We start from the raw sequence: 27598 nt of genomic DNA, 5'->3' as shown, positions 1-27598 counted from the left end.
GGGTTCCAAAGTGGTGAAGAGACTAATAATGTGAACCACAAAATCTTCCACAACTGGAGCAATTGGGTGATATATTCTCTTTGTCATTTACACAGGGTTTCAGGATGCTGATACATGCACTTGAGGTTTGTAAAATCATCCCAAATGCTCCTTCTCTAACTTCAGCAGTTATGAAACAGAGGTTGAAAGGAGACAGTGAGAACATTACAATTCTTCAAGGATATTTTGAACATAGCATTCTGTCTTCCTGCCTAATAATCACCTTCCCTAAGAGAGCTCTTCCTTGGAGACGAATAAACAACAGGCATTTCAGGCCAAGATCCTTCATCAAGACTGGAAAGGAAGTTGGAAGAAGCCAGAATAAGGAAGTGGGGGAGGGAAAGGACTAAAAGACAGAAGGTGGTTTGGTAAGACTATGTGCGGGTGTCCTTAAGAAAGGTCTGAGCGGGAAACGTCGACTGTTCATTCTTTTCCACAGATGCTGCCTGACCTACTGAGTTCCTCCAGCATTTTGTGTGTGTTGCTCCAGATTTCCAGTATCTGCAGAATCTCCTGCATTTATTATCCTCTCCAAGAGTCTGATGTTGGACCTGCAACTGACCAGGTCCATCCCATCTAGCGGATTAAATATGTCAAGTGTCCCAATGCTGGGGATAGTCATCTGGAAGAGGGTACTGATTTAACTACTCTTCCAGTGAATTAACTTGTGGCATGTTTGGGTTTGATAGTCATCGAGTCTTTTCTAACTCCTTCATGGATGACACTTAACAGTATAAACCCCTGCTGATGTCATCAGGGCTTCAGCATGGAGGTTAAAAAGGTTTCGATGAGGATCACAAATAACTACATTTAACATGAACATCAGTGACAACTTTGTTTTCTCATGCTCGCAGGAAATTGTGGGTTAATTAATTATCAGAAAAAATATTTATGTGACAGGGCAGGGCGGCTGGTGGCAGGTCAAATAATGAAACTTCCAAGAATTGATCAGAAATGAATCAGAAACAAGAGAAAATCTGCAGAAGCTGGAAATCTGAGCAACACACACAAAATGCTGGAGGAACTCAACAGGCCAGGCAGCATCCACGGAAAGAAGAACAGTCGACATTTTGAGCTGAAACCCTGAGAAATGAATCAGAACTTATATTCAAATACCCTCAGCGGAGTAAAGGAAAGATACAATGGATTATTTGGAAACTGCTGCTAAATATACATCAAGATAGGATTAGCTTTTTTGGTGTCACATGCACATTGAAACATGCAGTACAATGCATCGTTTGTGTTAAAGTTCAAAGTAAATTCATTATCAAAGTAGATGTAACCCTTAGGTTTGGCTAGCATATGTTTGTCTAGGGGAAGACAGCCTCTGGCCCAGCCAAATTGAGAAATCTTGTTTGTGCAGATGCTGTGTGATGCGTTGCCCAGTTACAAGTCCAAACAGCAAAATATCAGACAGTACACCATATACAATTAAATGAGTCAACTTTATAAATCTTAATCTGACTATAGGGTTAGTAAAGAAAATAAAAAGAAAAAGGGCCCATTTTAACGAGGCAGGCTAACGTGCACATTGGAGCTCGTGATTTTGTCCTGTCGTTTTCTCCTCTGAGTGTCGCCAACCTTCGGACCCTTGCTCCTAGTCCACTCCATCTGGTGGTCTACCAACTCCCTCCCCTCACGTCTTCATCTCTCTCCAACAAACGAACGTGAAAACCCTGCTCCCAGACCCACAAGAAAGAACAACATTCCTCTCATTGGCTAACATACATTCCAAAGGCCCCATTTTCTCTTGTCATGACCCAAACATTGCTGCTACAGAGGAACCATTACATTAGCAGTGAAACCTGACAGAGTGTTACACTCATATATGTCACCATATACAACCCTGAAATTAATTTTCTTGTGGGCATACTCAAAGAATCCAGAATAAAATAATAACTACAATAGAAGCTATGAAAGACCACACTACCTTGGGCATTCAATGTGCAAAAGACAACAAACTGCAAATATAAAAGAGAATAAATTAATAAATATAATAAATGAACAATAAAGATTAAGAACATGCCATGAAGGGTCCTTGAAAGTGAATCCATATGTTGTGAGAACAGTACAGTGACAGCGCAAGTGAAGTTGAGCGAAGTTATCAAATCAGCGAGGGGGCAGCCCATGAATGTCACCATGCTTCCAGTGCCAACATAGTAGGTGCACAACTCACTAACCCTAACGTGCAATCTTTGGACTGTGGGAGGGAACCAGAGCACCCAGAGGAAACCCATAGGGTTTACGGGGAGAATACACAAACTACTTACAAGGCAGCATCAAGAATGTAATCCTGTCTGGTGATCATTTGGCGCTATAAAATGATACTCTAGCCACTATGATGCCTTGTGTACCAATATTGTCGTTTGCAATTAACTTTCAGCCGTGTGTCGGCTGGAACAACACTTGTGTTGTCTGCTTGTTACTATGATTTCAGCATGTGCAGCGTTAATTGCGCTGTTGATTGGGTCCCACGTGATGTGCTAAGGCAATCTCATGAGTGGTTAGAGCCAGTTCAAACTCGTTTGTGCAGCTTAATGGCAGCCTGAGTCTGCTCAAGGAGAGGCGCACTGCGGCCGCAAGCAGATGACTAAAGTTATTTTGGAGAGTTTTGCAGCTTGCTGCAGTTGATTGCAGGATAGGGTGAGCACCGAGCACCTCAATTTTTCTACCAAGCACTGAAGCTCTGAGTCCAATGACAGAGAGCAGAAGAGATGTGTTTTAATTGCTTGCTGCCTGTAAAATTAGCACAAAGTAAATGAATGTAACATGAAGTGAAGGAGTGCAGATACAAGGACCAGGATGGGGTGCATGAAGTTTAATACACATCAAGGACAGGGGATGTATCCGTATATACCATGCACCACCAGATACATCGCGTTCAGTATGTTACACAACTAGAAAATGTCCATACTGGTAACGTTCTCCAACTCTTTCTGTATTTCACTGGTGACAGTATCGATACTGCTTCCTGCACCCATGCTGAGCTCATCAATTTCCTAGCTTTGTCTCCAACTTCCCTCAAATTTACTTGGTCAATTTCTTACAACTCTCTCTCTCTCTCTCTCTCTCTCTCTCTCTCTCTCTCTCTCTCTCCTCTTCTCGACCTTTCTGTCTCCATCTCCGAAGGCAGACTGCCAACTGATATTTTTTGTAAACCAATGGACTTTCACAGCTATCTTGACTAAATCTCTTCCCACCATGTCATTGTAAAAGTGCCATTCCCTTTTCTCAGTTCTTCAGTCTACACTGTCTTTCTATTTTAGCAGTCCTGATGAAGGGTCTTGGCCCGAAAAGTGGACTACTTATTCCCCTCCAGAGATGCTGTCTGACATGTTCAAAGTTCAAAGGTTAAAGTAAACTTATTATAAAAGAACATATATGTCACCATATACTACCCTGAAATTAATTTTCTTGCAGGCATTCACAGTAAATACAAAGAAACACAATTGAATCAATGAAAACCCATACAACCAATGTGCAAAAGACAACAAACTGTGCAAACATAAAATTAAAAAAAAATAACAATAAATAAATAAGCAATAAATATCGAGAAAATGAGAGGAACAGTCCTTGAAAGCAATTCCATAGGTTGTGGAATCTGTTGCGTTCCTCCAACATTTTGTTCTAAATTTCCAGTATTGACAGAATCTCTTGTGTTTATGACCATTACTTATGTTATTTATGATATTGGTCTATTGGCAATTTTTTTTTCTAAAGCCACAACTCTATAAGGATTGTTTCATGAGAATAACTGTTTATTATTAAACTTGTCTTTGGGAAAGGGAAGTTTCAGGAAGAGATATTTGGCACAAAGTAAAAACAACTAAGGATGCTGGCTCTTTCACAAATAAAGTATCATCACTGGTAGTTTATTGACTATGTCATATATTTGAGACTATTGATAAGAGATAATGAAAAAACTAGTCAGTCTGTAATCTATAAATTATTGTTGCTGCAAGTTTCAGAGGCAATGTCAAAATTCATAAGCTTAAAGTAAATTTATTTTTGAAGTACATAGATGTCACCATATATAACCCTGAGATTCATTCAGAGTAGAACAAAGAAATATGACAGAATCAATAAAAACTACACACAAACTATGCAAATACATAACAACTACTAATAAAGACAAATAAATAATACTGAGAACGAGTTGCTGTCCTTGAAAGTGAATCTGTAGGTTGTGGAATCTCAGAGTTGAAGTGAGTGAAGTTACTCACACCGGTCGAGGACACAGTGTTAGAAATTTAACCATATGACACATAAGAGAAGCTGTCTATGCATTTCCTTTCCTCTTTGAGTTCAAGTACTGCGAGATAATGTTCCAGCTCTATAAGACCCTGTTTAGATCACACTTTGAATGTTGCATTCAGTTCTGGTCTTCTCATTATAGGAAGAACATAGAAGCTTTAGAGAGGGTGCAGAGGAGATTTACAGGATGCTGCCAGGATTAGATAGGTTAAGTGAGGTAGGGCTTTTCTGTCTGGAGTGAAGGAAGAGGAGAGATGATTTGAGGGACATTAATCAAGTGGACAGTCAGGGACTTATCCCCATAGTGGAAATAGCTAATATCAAAGGTCATAAATTTAACTAGATTGGGGTAAAATATGAGGGAGGATGACAAAGGTGTTCTTTTTAAACACACAAAGAGTGTTGCACATGTGGAAAGCCCTGCCAGGGGTGGTGATAGAGGCAGATACATTGGGGGCATTTAAGAAACTCTTAAATAGGCACATGGATCATAGAAAATTGAGATTCTGGTTTGTTCATCACACCTACATCATGTGCAGTGAAAGGAGTTGTTTGCATTAACAACCAACACACACAAGTATATGCTGGGGGCAACCCGAAAGTGTACCACATAGTCCGGTAGCGTGCCCACAGTGTGCAGCAGAACAGCACAAGCAATTAACAACAGAAGAAAAGCAAAAGAAATCCAACCAAAACCTCAATGTATCAGAAGCAACACACACAAAATTTTGTTGGATCTCAGCAGGTCAGGCAGCATCGATGGAGGAGGATAAACAGTTGATGTTTTGGTTAAGACCCTTCATCAGAACTTGCTATATCAGGATAAATTTCATTGATAAAACAATCTTCAATTACTTCCTTCAATCTTTTATCGCTCTCAACTCCTCTCCCCCACTGCTCTTCAGCACTCATTTCTTCTGTATTAATTACTTAGAAGGGATTTGGAAATAATTCGGAAAGTGTGTATCTCAGGTGGTTAATGGTTGGGTTCAGTGGTTCTTCAATCTTGGCAATTTACTTGGAAATGTTTTGTCACCATATGACGTCTCCATATGGCGTCTCCTCCTATAGTGATGAAATGTTTGCAAGAATTGCCAAGATCGGAGAATAATTCAACCCAACCAAGGAATGACTTCTCCAAGTTGTTACTTTTGAACCTTTATCTGCCTTGTTCATTACTACCATACTTCGTTCAGCTATTAATTCAGAATCAGATTTACATAATCGTGGCTTTACCTCAATATCTACTGATCTCGTCTCCTTTGTGTTTGAACCAGTCTCTCAGCATTTCGCATTGTTTTGATTAATCACTTTCAATTACCTATTTGGCTGAATTATTTTGTGTGTTCTCAAGGCCTCTTCTCCAGAGATGAGACATTCCCCAAATATTTTAATATCTTTTATTTATTTAGAGATACAGCACAAAATAGGCTATCCTGGCCCTTCAAGCTTCACTGCCCATCGATTTAACCCTAGACTAACCATGGGACGATTTACAATGACCAAGTAACCGACTACCCATTTGTCTTAGGACTGTGAGAAGAAACCAGAGGAAACGCACGTGCACATGGGAAGACACGTACAAACTTACTTACAGAGGTCGTTGAAATTAAACTCTGAACTCCAATGCCCTGAGCTGTAATACTATCAAGCTAACCACTATGCTACCATGGCACCCCCTAGCATAACAAAATTAACAATAGTGCATTTCTATTGACACAGGAAGGAACATATAAACCTGTTAATGGAGGACATCGAAATTGAACTCTAAACTCCAACACGTTGAGCTGCAATAGCATTGCACTAACTGCTATGTTACTGTGGCATCCCCTACCATAACTATATTAATAATAGCGGATTTCAATCCATTCCTGTACTGTGAGAGCATCACTTTATTACAAAAGCTGGTTACTTTCAATTTACTGAATACCTCTGCACCATTCCTCAATACATTATGATGGTAAGATATCGGAGCAGAATTAGGGTTGGCCTATTGCATCTGCTCCATCATTTCATCATGACTGATCCATTTTCCCTCTCAGCTTCAATCTGCTGCTTTCCCTTCATACCCTGTCTAAACAAGAATCTATCAAACTCTGCCTAAAAAATAAATAAAGGCTTGGCCTCCCCAGCTGCAAATGGCCAAGAATTCCACAGATTCGCCACTTTCTGGCTAAAAGAAAATTCTCCTCACCTCCACTCTTAAAGGACTTCCTTGTATTCTCAGGATGTCCCCTCTGGTCATAGCATCCCCCATCATAGGGATCATCCTCTGCAGAACCACTCTATCAAGGCCCTTCACTATTTGAGAGGCTTCAATGAGATCACAATGAGACCTCATTGTGAATGAGAACAATTAGTTGTTGTAAGCCACATCCATGCTTTTGTCATCTGGACTTCAGATTTCTTACCATTGATGTATGTTGTGAAGTTGGATTTGCAGCAGCAGTATGGAACAATACATTAGTAATATTTTAAAGTTACAGTAAGAAATATAAAAAATAAGTAGTGTAAAATGGTGATGATGAGCATTCACACAATGTTCAGCAACTGACAGCAGAGGGAAAGTAACTGTTCCTAAAATGTTGAAAGTGCATCTTTAGGTTCCTGTACCTCCTCCCTGATGGTAGGAATGAGAAGAGGGCATGTGGTCAGCTTCCCACGTTCCACGGTCACAAACTTTAAGCGCACCCAAGCTTTGAGCACTCTCCTTAAAACCATTCAATATCTGATCCATTTGTTAGTCTGCTTGTAGTTATTTATATTGTCTACTAATCCCCTCATGCCTCTAATTCTGTTCCTGTAATGAGAAAATATTTGGCATGGCTTTGTAACTTCTATCAGTCAGCAGACTTGCCTGCCACATCAAATAGTTAATAGGACTGAACTCAATTTAAACTTAGATCAAGTGCAAATATGTTTTGGTTTCACATGAACTAATCTTTTAGTTTCTAAGTGCAAAGGCACTTGGTCTTCTTGTAAGCAGCTGACCAATATCCTTTACCGGCAGCTCATCAGGTTAGGCACAATGGTTGCAAGTTCTTTTCAAATCATTTTTTGCCTGTAACTTTCTTTTACAAAACTTTTCTCCACAAGTAAACAAACATTTTTCACATGGAATAATTTTCAGATCTCCTAGTACTTTCTGATATGTGCAAGAAAAGTACAAAAAGATTAAGAAAAGAAACAAAACTCAGGATGTGAAGATAAAAAGTAATTATTTTAAATGCCTAACAAAAAAAAAGTGTCAATCATGCAACTAGATTTGCATGCTTTATTATCAACAACAGAATTCTATATAATACTGATAGATAATCAATTGTTGAAGCTTATGGATTCATAAAATGAATTTTGCTATTATTCATTTATATACATCTCTAATTCAGTACAACACCGTGGGCATGTTTAAATCTATCCACTGCCTTTGTGGTTTCTTACTTTGTGGCTACCTGTAAGCAAACAAATCTCAAGATTTATAATTTATACATTTCTTGATAATAAATGTACTTTGAATCATCTGTTCTAAAAATTTAAATGAAATTCTATTTAGGGTGGTGGAGTGGAGATACGTCTCTACCAAAGGAGGTGTAAGGTGCTCCTTCCCTCCACTAGCCTACAGGTCACCCTTGGGCAAAGTGTAGCATTTGCTTAGATCCTCAATCAGGGTAATCTGAAGCCATGGGAGCAGGTGGTGGATGGTCGTATGAGCAGCTGGTTCATATCACAAGTCCTGGTTGTGCAACCACTGACACCAGGCAGACAATCTCTGAAGAATATTAATAATGGCTGGGGTCAGCTGTCTTGTAAAGACACTGCCCAGAAGAAGGCAATGACAAACCACTTCAGCAGAAAAATTTGCCAAGAACAATCCTGGTCATGGACAGACCATGATCATCTATGTCATAAAACTTGGCACATAACGAAAGAACAAACTGCATATTTGGGACATGGTAAACACAAATATGCTGTTATAACAATGGAATCGATGAAATATACTGGAGGCATTATGCAAGGTAATACGCATCCATGAAAAATACATACCACAGCAACTTTATGAAGTACATCTGTACACCTGCTCATTAATGCAAATATCTAACCAGCTGATCGTGTGCAAGTAACTCAATCCATAGAAGCATGCAGACGTGGTCAAGAGGTTCAGTTGTTGCTCGGACCAAACATCAGAATGGGGAAGAAATGTAATCTAAGTGACTTTAAACATGGAATGCTTGTTGGTGCCAGATGGGGTGGTTTGAGTATCTCAGAAACTGCTGATCACCTGGGATTTTTATGCACTACAGCTTCTAGAGCTTACAGCTAATGGTGCAAAGAACACACAAAAAAAACCAGCAAGCAGCAGTACTGTGGGTGGAAGCACCTTGTTAATGAGAGAGATCAAAGTAGAATGGTGACAGTATCTCAAATAACCACATGCTACAAGACCACACCACTTTCCATTCCTATAGAATGTTCACTCTAATTTTATTTTTACAGCTCTGTGGACCACTCATTTCTTTGATCAGGAAATTTTTATATGGCCTGAAAACTGCAGGACGTTTTTAATGTTTTTGTTTGTGATATGCATACTATGAATATTTACGATAGAAACGGAGAACAATCACAGACTTGATTTTATTCATTAATGGAAGAGTATAATGCAATACAGTACAACAAAAAGATTTTTTTACATTTGGTAAGCTGGTAGAAAAATGAAAAGGATGTTCAATGCTATATGCATAATGCAATGTAATATACAAGCCTATAAAATAAACTGTTTATCCACTACTGTAAAATTCTCCTTTTGTGAGCGTGTAAATTAAATAGCAAACAATAGCTACTATTTCACACAGAGTCATTGTGTACCAGTAGATGGAGTTGGTAAATTCCTCCATAAAAACAGCAGTAGTACTAAAGCTGAGAAGTTCTAGCAGTCAGATTACTGAACTCCCTGCTACCACCCAATCTCATCACATACGAAGCACCAGCCTTCACATCCTTTAAATGCTATAATTTAGCTGCAATATTGAAGGCTGGCATATTTGTACCTTTTGTTAACATGATAACAAACAGAATCAGTATGAGAAATATATAGATACACATTACATGTGATTGTTTCTCCGGATATCTATCTCCTTCTGCCCCTCTCCCTCTCTATCTATCTCCCTCTTTATCTATTTATCTATCTATTATACACACTACACTGTGTGTATAATATGTTTTAGGATAAAACTATGTTTTAGGCACATATATAACTAGGATGCCTAAGACTTTTATACAGTACTGTAGTAATTTTATGTATTGCACTGTACTGCTGCCACAAAAAAAACAAATTTACATGACATATGTGAGTGATGATAAACCTGATTCTGATCTGGGTCTCTATTGTGGACTGAGAGTGGGAAGAGGACAGGGAGAGGGGAATCATAATTGAAAAAAGGGAGAAGAGAGGGGAAGGGGAGGAAAGCACGAGACAGGCATTCTGTAATGATCAATAACCAATTACTTAGAATCAAATTACCTTGCCTGGTGTGTCAGGACTGGGTGTGTTTGCACCTGCACCACACCCGCCTCTGGCACTCCCTTCTCTGTCACCTGTCCCACACCCCTCCCACAGTGCTCCACCCTCACCATTCCCAACATCCTTTGCTCCCGACAAAATTTACACACTCGCTCGCTGCTCTATGTTGACAATACAGGGGCAAAAAATATAGCAAGGCAACATTCATGCACGGGTTCACTGTCCATTCGGAAAGCTGATGGTGGTGGGGAAGGAGCTGTTCCTAAAATATTGAGTATGTCTCTTCAAGCTCTTGCACCTCCTCTCTGATGGTGGCAATGGGAAGAGGGCATGTCCTGGGTTTATGGGAGATCTTCATGACAGATGCTACCTTTTTGAAGCGTCACCTTTTAAAGATGTCTTTGAGCTGCAGCCCACAATGGAGCTGGCCAAGTGTGCAACTTTTTCCAATCCTGTGCAGTGGAGTCTCCATATCAGACAGTAATGCAACCAGTTAGAATGCTCTCCACAGTGCATTTGCTGGCATAGTCACCTCCAAATCCGAATGAAACATAGCCACCATCATGACTTATTTGTAATTGCATTGATATGTTAGGTAATGTTTAGAAAGATGTCAGAAAGGAAAACTGCTTCATTATCTGGGGATCATAAACACAAGAAACTCTACAGTAACACGCTCAAAATGCTGGAGGAGCTCAGCAGGTCCGGCAGCATTTATGGCCAGAAGTAAAGAGACGAAGAGATTCAGCCTGAAAATCTACTCTTTATTCCTTTCAATGGATTCTGCCTGACTTGCTGAGCTCCCCCAGTGTTTTGTGCATGTTATTCATTATCTGGGAAATTGGGAATCAAATTGAATGCAGTGAACTCCCACCATTGAACCCATTAGAAAAGAAAAGCTATTGAGTGAACACAAGGTTGGAGTTGGAAAGGAAAACAGAAATTTGCATAGACACAACTGGTAATTCCATTATATACATACATCGCTCTGGGAAAAAATAATGATATATAATTATCACTGTTCCCCAGTGCAATTCACAAGTTAAACCCTATGAATGCTGACATATATTGCCACTCATCAATACAGGTACAAATATTGCCCACAATTTGCTGAATGCGAGGAGGAAAATCTGAGTTCTGATGAAGGGTTTTGGATCGAAACTTCGACCATTTTTGCCTCTCCACAGATGCTGCCTGACCTGCCGAATTCCTCCAGTATTTTGTGTGTTGCTCTGGATTTCCACCATCGAAGAATCTCTTGTGTATATGCTTCATTATCTGGGGAGCTCGGAATCGAAACGAATATCATGAACTCCCACTCTGAGCCCATTACAAAATGAACATGATTGATGAAACAGTTGGAGATGTTTGCGCCAGAAGATTCTGAGTACACAGTCCCTGAAGGATTCCTACACCAATGTCATGGGATTAAGATGATTTGCGTCAATGAACCTGACCTATCTTTCTTTGTGCTGAGTTACTAAAAACAATTTGATTCCAATGAAATCCTATTCCCAATGCAAGCTGATATTTCTCAATGAATTTAATTAACAACAATAATATACAGTTCTGGTCACCCCATTATAGGAAGAATGTTGAGGCTTTGGAGAAGGTGCAGAAGAGGTTTACCAAGATGATGTCTTGATTACAAGGCACGTGCTACAACTAGAGATTGAACAAGCTTGAGTTTTCTCTGGAGTGGTGGAGACTGACGGGAGATCACAAAGCTTTACAACATTATAAGAGGCTAAACAGAGTAGACAGACAATTTATTTTTCCCAGGATTGACATGCCTAATACCAGAGGGCTTGCATTTGAGGTGAGAGGAAATGTCATGGGTAATTTTTGTTTTTAAACAGAGTGTGGTCAAGATGGTGCCAGTGAACAACGATACCTTCGGCAACATCTTCCAGATAGCCAATCTCTTAAATTATTTCACTTTCTCTATGCCTTCTGCTTGTTCCTTTTGCTTTGTTTGTGTTACAGAAACTGTTGGAGGCTGTAATGTACAGTTTGGAACGTGATCGAATGATCTAGTGCTCTGTTCTGTTCGGAGAGCTACCTTGTGGAGATTGGAGATTGGAGATGGGGACCCGGAAAGGACTGAAAACACGAAGTGACCTGTGGAAAGGACCGCAGACGAGTTGTGGTGACACGAATAACTCCATCTCAAAGCAACGAGGAAGATTGAAGCATCGAGGTGAATGTGGATGTGGTCAGCTATGGCTCCCAACAGAGGCAGAAAGATGTTTTTAATATTCTGAATGTTATGGACTGTATTTTGTATTGGTTTCTTTCAGTTTTTTGGCATTTTCTTTCTTATGGTCAATTGGTAGGTAAGTGATCTGTCATTTTTTGCATGTGAGATGGAGTTGGGGGTGTTGATGTTATTGCCTCTGTTTTTTTTTGCAAATGAGGTGGTCAAAGATTGTTATTGTAGCTGTTTTTTTCTGTGAGGGAGGGGTTGGGGATTTATTGTTATTGTTGCTGTTTTCCTTCTGCGAGTGGGGGGGGGTGTCGGGTATTATAATTGTCGCTGTTTCCTTTCTGTGAGTACGGGGGGGGGGGTCGGGTATTATAATTGTCGCTGTTTCCTTTCTGTGAGTACGGGGGGGGGGGTCGGGTATTATAATTGTCGCTGTTTCCTTTCTGTGAGTACGGGGGGGGGGGGGTCGGGTATTATAATTGTCGCTGTTTCCTTTCTGTGAGTACGGGGGGGGGTCGGGTATTGTAATTGTCACTGTTTCCTTTCTGTGAGTACGGGGGGGGGGGGGGTCGGGTATTATAATTGTCGCTGTTTCCTTTCTGTGAGTACGGGGGGGGGGTCGGGTATTGTAATTGTCGCTGTTTCCTTTCTGTGAGTACGGGGGGGGGTCGGGTATTGTAATTGTCGCTGTTTCCTTTCTGTGAGTACGGGGGGGGGGGGGTCGGGTATTGTAATTGTCGCTGTTTCCTTTCTGTGAGTACGGGGGGGGGGGTCGGGTATTATAATTGTCGCTGTTTCCTTTCTGTGAGTACGGGGGGGGGGGTCGGGTATTATAATTGTCGCTGTTTCCTTTCTGTGAGTACGGGGGGGGGGGGGGGTCGGGTATTATAATTGTCGCTGTTTCCTTTCTGTGAGTACGGGGGGGGGGGGTCGGGTATTGTAATTGTCACTGTTTCCTTTCTGTGAGTACGGGGGGGGGGGTCGGGTATTATAATTGTCGCTGTTTCCTTTCTGTGAGTACGGGGGGGGGGGTCGGGTATTGTAATTGTCGCTGTTTCCTTTCTGTGAGTACGGGGGGGGGTCGGGTATTGTAATTGTCGCTGTTTCCTTTCTGTGAGTACGGGGGGGGGGGTCGGGTATTGTAATTGTCGCTGTTTCCTTTCTGTGAGTACGGGGGGGGGGGGGGGTCGGGTATTATAATTGTCGCTGTTTCCTTTCTGTGAGTACGGGGGGGGGTCGGGTATTGTAATTGTCACTGTTTCCTTTCTGTGAGTACGGGGGGGGGGGGGTCGGGTATTATAATTGTCGCTGTTTCCTTTCTGTGAGTACGGGGGGGGGGGGTCGGGTATTGTAATTGTCGCTGTTTCCTTTCTGTGAGTACGGGGGGGGGGTCGGGTATTGTAATTGTCGCTGTTTCCTTTCTGTGAGTACGGGGGGGGGTCGGGTATTGTAATTGTCGCTGTTTCCTTTCTGTGAGTACGGGGGGGGGGGTCGGGTATTGTAATTGTCACTGGGTTTTTTCCTGTGGGGATGGCTGAGGTTTTTTGTTGTTATTGTCTCATTTCCTGCAAGTGGAGGGGTCGGGGATTGTTATTGATGCTCTTTTTTCTATGGGGGGGGAGAGAGGAATTTGATGCTATTGTTACTGTTTTTCTTCTGCAGGGGAGGGGCTGAGAGATTTTGGGGCTTGTGAGTTCCGTTTCTTTTTCTTTTTCACGCTGTGGGGGGGGGGGTGGGTGGAGGTTGATGTCATTTCTTTCAACAACCTCCATGGACTTTTTGTATTTCATGGCAATCTGGAGAAGACAACTATCAGAGTTGTATTGTACATACGTACTTTGACAATAAAAAGAACCTTTGAACCTTTGAGTGGTGGGAGTCTGAAATGCACAAGGATATGGACATTGTGTAAGAAGTTGAGATTAATTTTGTTAGCCATTTAATTACTAATTTAATTGTTTTGGCACAACATTATGGGACGGAGGGCCTCTTCCTGTGCTGTACTGTTCTATGTTCTAATAACAGAATCATTAAATACTACATGACTACAAGCTAATTGGGAAGCCTGGTGTAAATGCTGTATTCTTTCTTCCCGCTACTGCCATCAGGAAGGAGGTACAGGAGCCTTAGGTCCAACACCACCAAATTTAGGCACAGCTTTACCCTTCGACTATCAGACTCAGGAACCAGTGAGGATAAATTCACTCACGCAACGCTAAACTGATTCCACAACCTAGACTCACTGTCAAGGACTCGACAACTCATGTTTTCAGTATTACCTATTTCTCCATTTATTTACACGTCTAGTTATCTAATAATTGATTTATTATTAGTATTTGTACAGTTTGTCAGTCCTTGTGTGCAGTTTTTCATTGATTCTTTTGCATTTCTTTGTTCTACTGTGAAAACCTGCAAACAGGTGAATCACAGGATAGCATATGGTGACATGTACATACATTGAATATATTATGTACATAGTACTTTGATAATAAATTTACTCTGAACATATTGTGCACATCAGAATATATTTGCAATTTTCCAGGTTCGGGTGAAATTTCTAAGTTTGAATACCACTGGTAGGCGTCCATACAATCAGGAGAACATCCAGAGCCACAAGATACAGTAGGACTTTATGATATACAGGCTTGTACTGATAAGTGGCAAAGAATATTTTATCCCATTTGAACTTTGAAATAATTCTGTAAGAGCATAGTTCTGCATTAGATACTAGAAAATATGGTTAGTTTATTTGCAAAACTAAAAAATAACAATGACATTTATCAAGATTTTAATTTTCTTAGGATGCTAGAAGGAAAAAATGCTGTCTCTTAAAATTAAAGAGGTAAGCTTTGTTTCTTTAAAAATATGAAAACAGGATCATGAACAATAACTAATGAGTCTAAACTGCCAACTAAAGTCCTACAATTATCATTCAATGCTGCTTAAAGATTTGCAGGGTTATGGTGGGATGGTGGTAGAAAGGAATGGAATCTTGGAATCTTGCAATGCAAAGCTTTACGTTGAACTTTGAGCTTCAGCATTGGCAGAACTCTAAGGCACCAACGAGAGCGTAGCAGTTAGCGCAACACTATTATAGCTCGGGGCACATCCTGTGGAATGTGTGGGTTTCCTCCAGGTGCTCCAGTTTGCCCTCCATAGTCCAATTCAGTTAGCAGGTTGATTGGTCATTGTAAACTGTCCTGTGGTTAGGTTGGGCTTAAATGGGAGGGGTTGCTAGGCAGCGTGGCTCAAAGGGCCAGTAAGGCCTACTCCGTAATGTGTCTCTAAATCAAGGGGTTTTCAACTTTTTTAATACCATGGACCCCTACCATCCATAGACTCCTGCATTAAATAAATAAAACAAAAATAAATAAATAATTTATACGGTGAGGTTGGCCAGATTAGGTCTTTATTCCTTAGAGTGTAAGAGAATGACGGGTGCCCTTACAGAGGTTTTTATAATGAGAGGCAGAGATAAGGTGGATGGTAGCAATCTTTCCCCAGGGTAGAGGAATTCAAAACATGCAGGGGCATAGATTTAATGTGTGAAGGCAAAGGTTTATAAAGGACTTCAGGGACAACTATTCGGAACAAGCTGCCAGAGGATGTGTTTGAAGCAGATAGAAAAGCATCATTTAAGAGTCATTTAGATAGAAACATGGAGGGGTGAGCCTAAGAGAGATATAGGCCGAATTCAGGAAATTGAGACTAGCTGAGTGGGCACCAAAGATAGCTAACAGGCCTGTACCCATGATGCATTGCTTGGTGACTCTAAGCATTAAGTTTATGAACCGCACTGGTACATATTGAGAAAGCAACACAACAACCTGACCGAAAAAAAGTCTTGAAAGATTGTGCCGTTTAAATAATAAGATACCAAAGAAGTGACTTCAAGGGTGTAATCTCATGGTTACAATGAGAACTATGAAGTACTTGGCCCTGAATATGTGTGGGCTGCAAACGTGACTGTAATAACATCCGTGCCATTCATTTTCTCACAGCTACCATCGAGCCAGAGGCACAAAACCCTGAGGTCCCACACAACCCGGTTCAAGAACAGCCACTCCCCTTCAGCCATTCTGTTCTTGAACCACCACCTCAACCCTATAGTTACCACAGTGATCCATGTTGTTTAGCAACACAAATGAATCACTTTCATTTCTCTCCGTAGACACTGCTGAGTTCCTCGAACACAGTCTGTGTTGCTCAAGATTTCCTGCATCTGCAGAATCTTGTGTCTCAACTTTTTATTCTGTGTTTTTTTTAATATAAGTTTATGCTTTCTTCTGAATACTATTTATCAGATGCTAGGTGCCTGTGATGCTGGTGTAAGCTTCTATAATGGCACTCATGTGTACATGCAGTTACACAATCGACAAAAGACTTGACTTTGACCTTGACCATCTTCAGTGTTTTCAGGGTCAATGAAGCTATTTATTTTTGATGGGCTAACAAGTTTCCTTGGCATGATAGGGTATCACAGTCTGCCTGCCCAATGATGCTAAGACTTCATTAACAAACCGATCAATGCTCGGGCACCACCTATAATACCAAGATGATTCTTGATGGAAAAATCATTGTGACATTACCCACCCTGCACACTGGAATGCAGTTGGTAAAATTCCATCTCCCCCAGAACATACTGTGTAATTTTACACTGCCATCATAGAGAACATCCTCACAACAGACATTACTGTCTGGTTTGCTGCAGTACCCTCTCACAACATTTGAAAACTACAGCGAACTATCAGGACAGCAGAAAGTGTCATTGGCTGCAGTCTACCGTCACCACAGGGCTTATATGTCTCTGGGACAAAGAAATGGGCAGTAAAATCATTGTGGACACTCTCCGCCCTGCAAACTGCCTTTTCCAAAAGCCCCTTTCCGGAAAACACCATAGGGCTATTAAAACGAACACTTTGCATCTGAAAAGTTTCTTCCCCCAGACTGTTAATCTGATCAACTATTCTTTCTGGACCCCTCATCCCCTTCTATCTATTACACCATCACTGAACTGTACTGCAACCACTTTAAACGACTTTTTTATAATGATGCTTACATTGTAAATACATGCCGATATTTATGTATTTATGCAAATTTTATCACACCTCTGTACTTTAGCCTCTAATTTTATTTCTCATACAATTCCTTATTCTGGACGTAGTTGCATGCTGTTGAGCAACACACCACAGCAAATTGCATATGGCAAATAACACTGATCCTTGAAACCTTTTTAAACACTTAACTCCTTGGATTCTAATAGAAGCTGTGACAGAAGCCCAGGATAAATGCTAGCGAATGGAACCCTTGAGCCATCATTTATCCAGTTTATATCAGATGACCCTCAAAGGTTGTTTTGCAATAATTCTAAAGGATATGTTACTCCCTCTTGGAGTTGCATACCAGAGGATGTAATATTTTATTTCAAATGTGCTTTCTAAGGCTCTGCAAAAAAAAAATGTTTTCTTCTCATCAGATTCTTTCACTTAATTATATTTTAAATTGTTCTGGTAGTTTAACTTATCTCCTTGCCCAATGTTCCTTTCTTTTATAAATAAGGAAGTGAAACACTTGTGTACATGCCATGAACAGCGTTTGGTGGCTCTGGGCTTGGTATTCACTAAAATTCAGAAGAATAAGGGGTGACCTCATTGAAATCTATCAAATAGCAAAAGGCCTGAATAGGATGGTTGTGGAGAGGATGTTTCCTATGGTAGAGAGTCTAAGACCAGAGGAGCATGTCTCAGAATATAGTAATGTCCATTTATAATGGAGGTGAGGAGGTATTTCTTTAGCAGGGTAGTGGTGAATCTGTGGAGGCCATCATTGGGTATATTTAAAGCAGAGGTTGATAAGTTCTTGATTGGTCAGGGTATGAAGGGATACTGGGAAAAGGCAGGAGGTTGGGCTGAGAGGAAAAATTGATCAGCCACGATGAAATGGTGGAGCAGACTCGACGGGCCAAATGGCCTAATTCTGCTCGTGCATCTTATGGTCTTATGGCTTTTTCTAATGGACTTTAACACTAACCCATCAGTCACAATAAAATAGCTTTAAGATTTTCCAACCATTTTCTTAATTTACCCAGAATAATGAGGTGATCTTCCTGAACCCATAAACAATACATCATTATTTCTTTTTTTGAACTATTTATTCTGTGATTTATAGTAATTTTACATCTTTGCACTGTACTGTTGTCACAAAACAACATATTTCTCCTCACGTAAGAAGATGAAAATAAACCTGCTTCTGATTTTCTTCACCATATTCAATGTTGATTAACTGTAATCCAATTTAGTAACACACACACAAAATGCTGGAGGTACTCAGCAGGCCAGGCAACAACTAGGAGAAGAGTTCAGTTGGCGTTTCAGGCCAAGACCCTTCATCAGGTCATAAGTTTCGACCCAGCTAGATGTACTGAACTGTTAATCTGCCCAGTTCCATCGCCCTGCATCTGGACCATAGACCTCCATGCCCCTCCCGTCCATGTATTTATCCAAACTTCCCTAAGTGTTAAAATCAAACCACATCCACCACTTCCACTGGCAGCTTGCTCCACTCTCTCACCACCCTCAGTGAAGATGTTTCTCCTAAATATTTCATCTTTCACCCTTAACCTATGACCTTACGTTCTACTCTCACTGAACCACAGAGGCAAAAAAGGCCTGCTTGCATTTACCTTGTCTCTACGCCGTGTAATTTTGGATATCTCTATCAAATCTCCACTCATTCTCCAATGCTTCAGAGAATAATGTCAGGCAGCATCTACAGAAAAGGTAAAGGACTAAAGAAGGAGGAATCTGACAGGAGACGATAGTGAACCATGAAAGAAAGGGGGGGAACGAAGGGAACCAGAGAGAGGTGATAGGCAGATGAGGAGACAGGTTGAAAGGGGAACCAGAATGAGGAATGGAAAAAGAGAGAAGGGGAGGGAGGGGGGAGGACAAAACACCAGAAGCTAGAAAAGTCAATGCTCAAGCCACCAGGTTGAAGGCCTCCATTCACTGCAGGTAGGATCTGCAGAAGTACAAGGCTAGCATCTGCTTGTTTCTTCATTTTAAAACCCAAAATAGGGCTGTCAAAAATTCAGCTGTTCTACCATTCGCTGACATCACCATACAGCAGCAGAGCAGAAGTGGAAAACATTAGGAACCACTAGAATGTCCACCTCACTGATTTCTCATAATTTCCCCACTATTCTTAGATAGAGTGAGAACTATTCTATTTCAGTCCCAGTGTCTCCACGTCTATTTCTAAAATATGTTTTCTCAATCTAAACATTAATAATAGCTCATTATTACATCATTAGGGTATTTCATAACCTCGGATGTTAAATTAATTACTTTTGATGGGCAAAATGTGAATAAAGATATCTGCATAATGCGATATTTCACAGATAGTGAAGTTCAAAAGTTGGTGTTACTCACTAAGAGGAATTTTGTCCAGAATACCATGAGAACTTGCTGCTCTTTTTTAAGTAACATCCGCCTGAACCACAGGAATCCATACAAAATTTTGCATTCAGAAGCAAGGACATCTGACTACACGCAATGACCCAGTAATGCATTAAACTGTTAGCCTCCATGAAGTTCTGCTCAAGGGAAAAAAGTATCACGTTTTCTTCAATGGCAAGAGGCAAGACTAATTAAATTAAAATTATACAGAAGTGAATGATTTCAATTAAAAGATAGAGTACAGAACATAGAAAACATACAGCACAGTACAAGCCATTCAACCCACAATGTCATGCCCACCTTTTCATCTACTCTAAGGTCAATCTAACCATTCCCTCCTACACAGCCCTCCATTTTTATATCATCAATGTGCCTGTCTGAAAATTTCATAAAAGCCCTTAATACATCTGCCTCCACCAGCCCTGGCAGGGTGTTCCATGCACCCACCACTTGGCGTATGAAATACCCACTTCTGTCTTCCCCCCCATACATTCCTCCAATCATCTTGAAATTATGCACAATCATATTAGTTATTTTCTCCTCAGGAAAAAGTCTCTGGCTATGCACTCGATCTTTGCCTCTTATCATCTTGTACATCTCTATGTGCTGTGTGTGATATGTGTTGTGTGGATGCACCATGGTGCAGAGGAACGTTGTTTCATTTTTTTTTGTAATAATCTACTGTCAGTTGACAATAAACTTGAACTAAAGCTGCAAGCTTGGAGACAGTAATTAGGAAGCACTTGTAGAGAGAAAAGATAAAAACCTAGATATAATCCGTACCTATGTCTAGGTAGCTCTGGGATCTCCTTTAGACCCACATGGTCCAGCCACCAGTGATATAAATACTTGCACCTACTGTTCCAACACGAAACAAATTCCACATACGAAGCAGCGCAGTAACTTAACAAATAAATAGGTGTCCTTCCCCTCCACTTCAACTTAGATTAAATTGTTTCTGTAATCTCTAAGATGACTGCACAATTTCAAGAACTTCCTTCTACGCACATGAAGAGACTTTAATGGAAATGGATGTAATAACCACATCAAAAATTTATACCTATATATGTGAATGTTACAGTATAATATTACATAAACCTTTCTTGCTGCACCCACACAATATACTTTCATCTCATTTTCAGAAAATGACTGAATATTTCTGCAAGATGAACTTCTGCATTAATTATTTATATGGTTTCTTGACACAGAATGCCAATTAGTATCACATTAAAGACAATTTTGTGTTATGGACTATGAGACCATACGGACAGATTACAGAGAAAAGAAAATATTCATTCTGGTTTTGTAGAGTGTTCCAAGCTTAAACAAACTCATTTTACAGATGATCCTTATAACTGGTAGACAGAAAGGACTTTCATCCCAACAGATTGGATTGGACTTAAATACAGGTTACACTGCCCATTCCCTGAATCAGTTTGGTTCATGAATTTGTTAGTTGTTCAGGAAAAGATTGTTTGAATTAGAGCAACTGCATTTTAACCAACTGTAATGGATCATCTCAATATAATATAAATGAGAGACAGATTCAGCAACAACATCAATACAGTGCTAAGAGCTTCCAAATATGTTTCATGACTTCTGATAAAATAAAAAAAATCCCAATTTTCGCTTTCCCATAAAGAATTAGTTGTTGATAAAAACATATTTTATAAACTCATTTTTATAACTGAATTTGATAATGAATTAACTGTCCATATTCATGCAAAGATTCTAAGCTGTTATGTAGTGAACATAACTGTAACAGGGAGTGAGGGAATTGTCCAAGTAATGATTCTATATTTTTAAAATAAATTTGAGTTCCTAGTTGGCACATTCAGTCGGTTGGAAATGAAGTAATGATTTATAAACTAATATTAAAAACCTAATTTTGGTTTTCAACTCTGAAGTATTAGAAGAAAGTGGAAAAATAGTTGGATAATAGCAGCATTATTGCTTGCTGACTTGGCTTCAAGCAATAACCAGCCTACAGGGAAAAACACGGAATGTATCCATCATAAATCCTACGTCAGTTGGTTCATAAAACATAATTTTTTCTACAGAGCCATACAATCCCAATACAAAGTTTTATTTTATTAATCCGATGGAGTGCATCGTTGAGCACATAGAATTAAGTTGCTGCACAATTAATTTATTTCAATGCAGAATTATGAGGCATACAGACACAAGCATCTTCTTGATACATGTTTACATATATATATTAAAATATATTTCGATTACAGGGAGAAGGCAGGAGAATGGGGTTGAGAGGGATAATAAATCAGCTGTGATGGAATGGCAGAATAGACTAGATGGGCCGAATGGCCTAATTCTGCTCATAGGTCACATGGCCATATTTCAGGATCAAAGAGATTGAGCCAATCAACGACTAAGTGGAGAAAAGAGTATAAAATGTGAAAGTGGGCTTCAAGAGCAGCTTGATGGTCTTCCCTGTCTGATCTATCGTGACACCATAATAGCAATTACAGCATGGTAACTTTAATTTAATCTAACCATTTTCAATGGAATACAAGCAAGGTCACTTGAATTTTAAACAGTTTACTTTATTCTGAGAACTTTCTTGTTTATCCCTAGCATAAAACATCACTACTTTTTGTTCTATTTTGAAGAGGTGTGTTTTGTCTTAGAAACTGATTTTAAAATACACTGCTTCTACACAAAAAATAACTAAGATGTATATTATAGAACACACATTTCATAAACTGAAAAGAACCCATCTTTTCCAAAAGCAATGATTCCAGTTAACAGCTTCAGAGCCACATTCCTGTCACATCCTCTTGGGAAATAAATTTATTTTTAAGTTTCAATTAACATATTATTACAATTAAGAGGCTGTTTGCATCAGTCATTAATTATTGTTAATTATAAATGAAAATTTAATAATTTTTCTGCATAAAATTAACAACTTGTTTTTCTCCACCATGAAATAGGAACATAGTAGACCCAGAGTAATAATCATTGTGAAAGGAACTCTGTTTGTAAATGGTGCTCACCTGTCTGTTTCGCTCATCCATGATCCGTGTAATCTGAATCTTTTTTCTCCCCATCCTTAATGTCTTGCTTCTCTCCTCGTCCTTAAACCGTGTACCTCTGACTTCAACTCTCTCCCGTTTCCTCAATACTAGTCCTTCTTCACACTCTTCACTTCATTCAGTTCACAGATTCTTGCATCAGTCCCTGCTAATAGCAAGAAAAAACTAATTTAATTTACGGTACTTGAAGACTTACTTTTAACACTGACATTTCTTGGGGACAGTATTAATGAGGTTTGGGGTCCATCACGGAATGCACTGTGAATCACACTATAGTATTGACTGGACAGTCTACTTAGCCTACGATGTTGCCCAATCTGTTGCAGTTTGCTTGTTCTCCTCCCAATGACCTGCTTAGATTTCCTCTGGGTACTCTGGCTTCCTCCCAAATTCCAAAGATCTACAGGTTAAGGTTAGTAAATTGTGCGCGTACTATGTTGATGCTAGGAGCAGTGTGACTCTGTCATCGCCCACCGCCCCCCCCCCCCCCACCTCAGCACATCCTTGGACTGTGTTGATCATTGACGCAAATAATGTGGTTCATTGTAAGTTTCAATATTTTGATTCTATGTGACAAATAAAGCTAACCTGTAATGAAAATCTTTAAAGTTTTGATCTGTATAAACAATCTAAGGCAATAGGTTTTACATTAACCCAAAGGCACAGAACATCCCAAAAAACATTGAAAATGAGTCTAAGTTCAGCAGCAGGAGGCTATTACTAGAGTTAGCAGTGTCCTGTAAAAAGGAACATTATGGAAACCAATCTAGGGAGGTAGAACATATAAACTTCAAGTTCAAGTTCAGTTTATTGTCATTCAGTTGTACACATGTATACTACCAAAGGAAACAGCATTCCTCCGGACCAAGGTTCACAACACAGTCCATGTAACTTATGCAGATAACACATAAATTTATATTATTACTAGTAAATTAACAAATAACAAGGCGCATTTACAAAACAAGTTAAAAAGTAAAACGTATAGCGTTACTGGTGCTTGATGTGTGATGAGACCTGGGTGATGGCCAGGAGCTCAGGCATCTTCCCATCCTAACAGTTCTTGCCCTAACGTTATGATAACTCCTGCCTGATAATGGGGGGGGGGGGGGGGGGGTGGGTCAAAAAGATTGCTGGACGGATGGTAGTGATCACTGACAATACTAAGGGCCTTGCTTTCACAGCACTCCAGGTAAATATCTCGGACGGGTAGGAGAGAGACCCAATGATCCTCTCAGTAGTCCTCGTCCTCACAATCCTTTGTAGGGACTTGCAGTCAGATGCCTTGCAATTCCCACAGTAGGTGATGGCGGACACTCCCCTGACCCTACTTGTCCAGATACACATGACAAATACAAGAGATTCTACAGATGCTGGAAATCCAGAGCAACACGCACAAAATGCTGGAGGAACTCAGCAGGTTAGGGATCATCTATGGAAAGGAATAACAGTTAATATTTTGGGCTGAGACCCTTCACCAGGACTGGTACCGCATATAGCTGTCTTGTTTTAAAGAAGCAAATTTATAACCATGCACTATAATGGTCAGAGTGTGTCTTCAGTCTCCTGTACCTTCTTGTTGATGGTAGCACTGAGAAGAAGGCATGTACTGCCTGATGGGGTTTCTTTATGCTGGATGCCACCTTTTTGAGGCATCAGCCTCTGAAGATCTTCTCGGTGGTGGTGAGGTTAGTGACCATGATGGAGCGGCTCAGCTCACAACTTTCTGCAGCTTTTTCTGATCGTGTGCAGAGGCCCCTCCATGCCAGACGGTGATGCAAACTGTTACAGACTGCTCTCCACAGTATATCTCAGCAAAGTCTTATTAATGATTGATCCTTCATGCCCCCTATTCATTAGATATCCTCTCAGTGACCTCGCAAATTATAATGGAATAAGTATTCAAGAACATGGACAGATATGATTCTGGCACATCTTCTTATCCTGGCATCTAACCCCATCCTTTCCTGTGCTGATGAAAGTTCTCAGACTGAAATGTTCACACTTTATTCATTTCCATAGATGCTGCCTAACCTGCTGTGTTCCTCTAGCATTCTGTATGTGTTACTTTGGATTTCCAACATCTGTAGCATCTCTTATGTTAATATTTGCTATTATTACACCCAATGGAATTTGAGATCCATTGAGATTGAAGTTAAAGTATGAACATCACAAATAGAATAGGGAACTGAATATACTGCTCTATAGCATGCTATACTTTTGTCCACAGATAGAATATTGGTAGCCTGATTTTACTTTGTGGACCTCATATCATATTCCCTCATTAATAAGGAAGAAAGAATTTATGAGTACCAAGAAATACGACTGAAAAAAATAGCCAAGAAACCCAAAATGTATTTTTTAACAGAAATGTGTTCAGTGAGACAAACTTCTTGACACTGCCAGACTTTGGTCATTGGACACATTACTAAGGTTGCACATTCCAATGATGTCATCTAAGCAGTTTTCTGAATGAATTTGGCTTGTATCCCTTCAGAGTCTTGCAATATATGCCCAGTTAACACTGCAGTATAAGCAGAAAATGCAGAAAATTTTGGCTCTTCTCCCATCCTTTCCAGTCCTGATGAAGGGTCTCGGCCTGAAAAATTGACTGTTTATTCCCATCAATAGATTGTGCCTGGGACCTGCGGATTTCCTCTGCCATTTTGTGTGAGTGGTAACTGGTATGCGTATAACTCTTCGATGCCAGGAGATTGGAAGAAATGGAGCTTGCTACAACTACATACGTCTTTGTTGAAAACAAAGATGCAGCATTGGGAAGATTTGAATTAGGATATACTTAACAGAGTTAAAACAAAAATGAAACATTATTCACTCTCCCAGACTAAGAGTAAAACCAAGTGGCAAAAGTGTTTATTATGCAGAGTTAAGAAGTGAGAGAAGTGATTCTGAAGGTTTTGGAGATTCTGCAAGAAAAGGATTCTCTTAGTATCAAAGTTCAAAGTAAATTTATTATCAAAGTATGTATGTCACCATATACCCTGAGATTTTTTTCTTGCAGGCATACACAGTAGAATAAACAAGTGCAATAGAATCAATGAAAAACTATACACAAAAACTGAAAACCAATGTGCAAAAGACAAACTGTAAATAGAAAAACAATCCAAAGAATAACAGTAAATAACATGAGTTGCAGTGAGTTATATTGTACACACACTACTGTGCAAAAGTCTGAAGCACACATATACATAGTTCGGGTGCACCATCATAACTTATTGCACTGTAATGCTGCCGCAAAAAAAATTCTGACAGATGAGTGATGATAGATCTGATTCTTATTTGGGTCTCTATTGTGGACTGAGTGTGGGAAGGGGGCAGGGAGAGCAGGGAGAAGAGAGTCACGGTTGGGAAAAGGGGAAGGGAGAGGCATGAGAAACAATCTGTAATAATCAATAGATCAATCGTTTGTAATAAAAAGAACTTGCCTGGTGTCTCAGGGCTGTGTTTATCTACACCCGCGCCACCAGCCTGCCCCGACAATCCATCTTTGCCACCTGTCCCACTCCACTCCCACCTTTGTCATCCCCAACATCCTTTGCTCCCGCCAGATTTACAAACTCATTCTCCACTCCACATTGACACATACAGTTCTGTGCAAAATTCTTCGGCACCTTAGCTATATATGTGTGCATTAGACTTTTGCACAGTCCTGTACTTTGATAATAAATTTACTTTGCACCTTTTCACTGAAATAATACATATCACTGTGGCTTCAAGACAGCTTCTCATCACTGAACTAACAGATACAATAAACACAGGTAAAAGCTGCTTGTCAATTACTACTCCATGGTCAGAAATCAAATGCTATGAAAATGTTCCTTTTTGTAACAATTCTGCATTGAAACTTCAGCAGCAGCCAACAGATGGCATTGACAGGACACATTCAATAGCATCTTAGGTCTATGAAACAATCATTGCACATAAACAGTCAATATTATTTAGTCATAGCTCAAGTGTGCTCTATTAAGACAAAAGTATGGATGAGGCATGGTTGCAAGCTCTATAACAGCGAGTCAGCAATGCCACATTTAGAGTTTAAATAATTTATTCCATTACTGTACTTCAAATGAATCTCAGGGTTGTATATGGTGACATTTATATACTTTGGTAATATAATTTACTTTAAATTCAAACTTTGAAATAACTACCAGCCAGAAAAGTTCTTATTTGTGGAGTAGCATATTTTAGGATGATAAGTAATCAAACATCAAATTCCTGATCTTGTGTACGTCTTGAAGCAAAGTGAGTCACGGTATTGACCTGGTGGGAGCTCCTACTTAAGCCAGTGACATGGCACAGTGCACTCTCTGTATCAGAAAGGAGAAGTGCAAGGACTGATCATAGACAAAGAAAGATGTCACCAGAATCAAAGTATTGAATCCCTGACTAGAGTTCACGGAGCCATTGACCCAAGTGACTTGTGAATCATTTACATATCCAACTTCCTTTAACATTACAGTATATAAATCAAGCAAGGTTTCTACACTGAGCAAGACCACATTTATTCATAGAAGTACAGCACAGAAATAGGCACTTCAGCCCATCTAGTCCACACCAGAACCATTTAAACTGCCATCTCCCGTCGACCTGCACCAGGACCATCATCCTCTATACCCCCACTATTCATGTACCTATCTGAAACATTGAAATCAAGCTCATATGCACCACTTACGCTGGCAGCTCATTCCACATTCTCACAACCCTCTGAGTGAAAAGTATCCCCACATACTCCCCTTAAATTTTTCACCTTTCACCCTTAACCCATTACCTCTGGTTGCAGACCCACCGAATCTCCATGGAAAACGCCTGCTTGCATTTACCCTATCCTTATATATTTTGCTTTACCTTCATGCCATTATATATTTATGTAAAGTGGATGCATAAACAAGCAGAAGTGTAACATTTTGGAAACTTTTAGAATTTTATTTTACCTTTACAGCTATTTCTTCGCTGGAGAAAAAGCAGTTAACTTTCTGTGATTATAAAAGCACTCTCAGCACAGACTCAGTTTAACATCTAAAAGTATGGAAGTAAAATTTGGTAGAGCAGTTAAAGCAGG

At 39.9% G+C, this 27598-nt stretch overlaps 1 protein-coding gene across 12 annotated transcripts in view; it reads right to left on the bottom strand.

Moving 5' to 3' along the window:
* mef2cb (myocyte enhancer factor 2cb) overlaps positions 1–27598 on the bottom strand; it is a 287805-nt gene that overhangs the window by 158758 nt on the left and 101449 nt on the right. For 10 of the 12 annotated variants that reach the window (XM_059969348.1, XM_059969342.1, XM_059969345.1 and 7 more), the window contains one exon: positions 22483–22669. In XM_059969348.1, coding sequence (XP_059825331.1) covers positions 22483–22536 — 54 coding nt within the window. In that variant the 5' untranslated portion in view covers positions 22537–22669. The remainder of the gene's footprint in view (positions 1–22482; positions 22670–27598) is intronic. The other 2 variants (XM_059969338.1, XM_059969340.1) reach the window with 1 other exon arrangement.

Source organism: Hypanus sabinus, chromosome 5 (assembly GCF_030144855.1).
Source record: "Hypanus sabinus isolate sHypSab1 chromosome 5, sHypSab1.hap1, whole genome shotgun sequence".
In the NCBI taxonomy this organism is placed as follows: domain Eukaryota; kingdom Metazoa; phylum Chordata; class Chondrichthyes; order Myliobatiformes; family Dasyatidae; genus Hypanus; species Hypanus sabinus.
The sequence above is the reverse complement of the archived record's forward strand: the minus strand, read 5'-3'. Positions and strand labels throughout refer to the sequence as shown.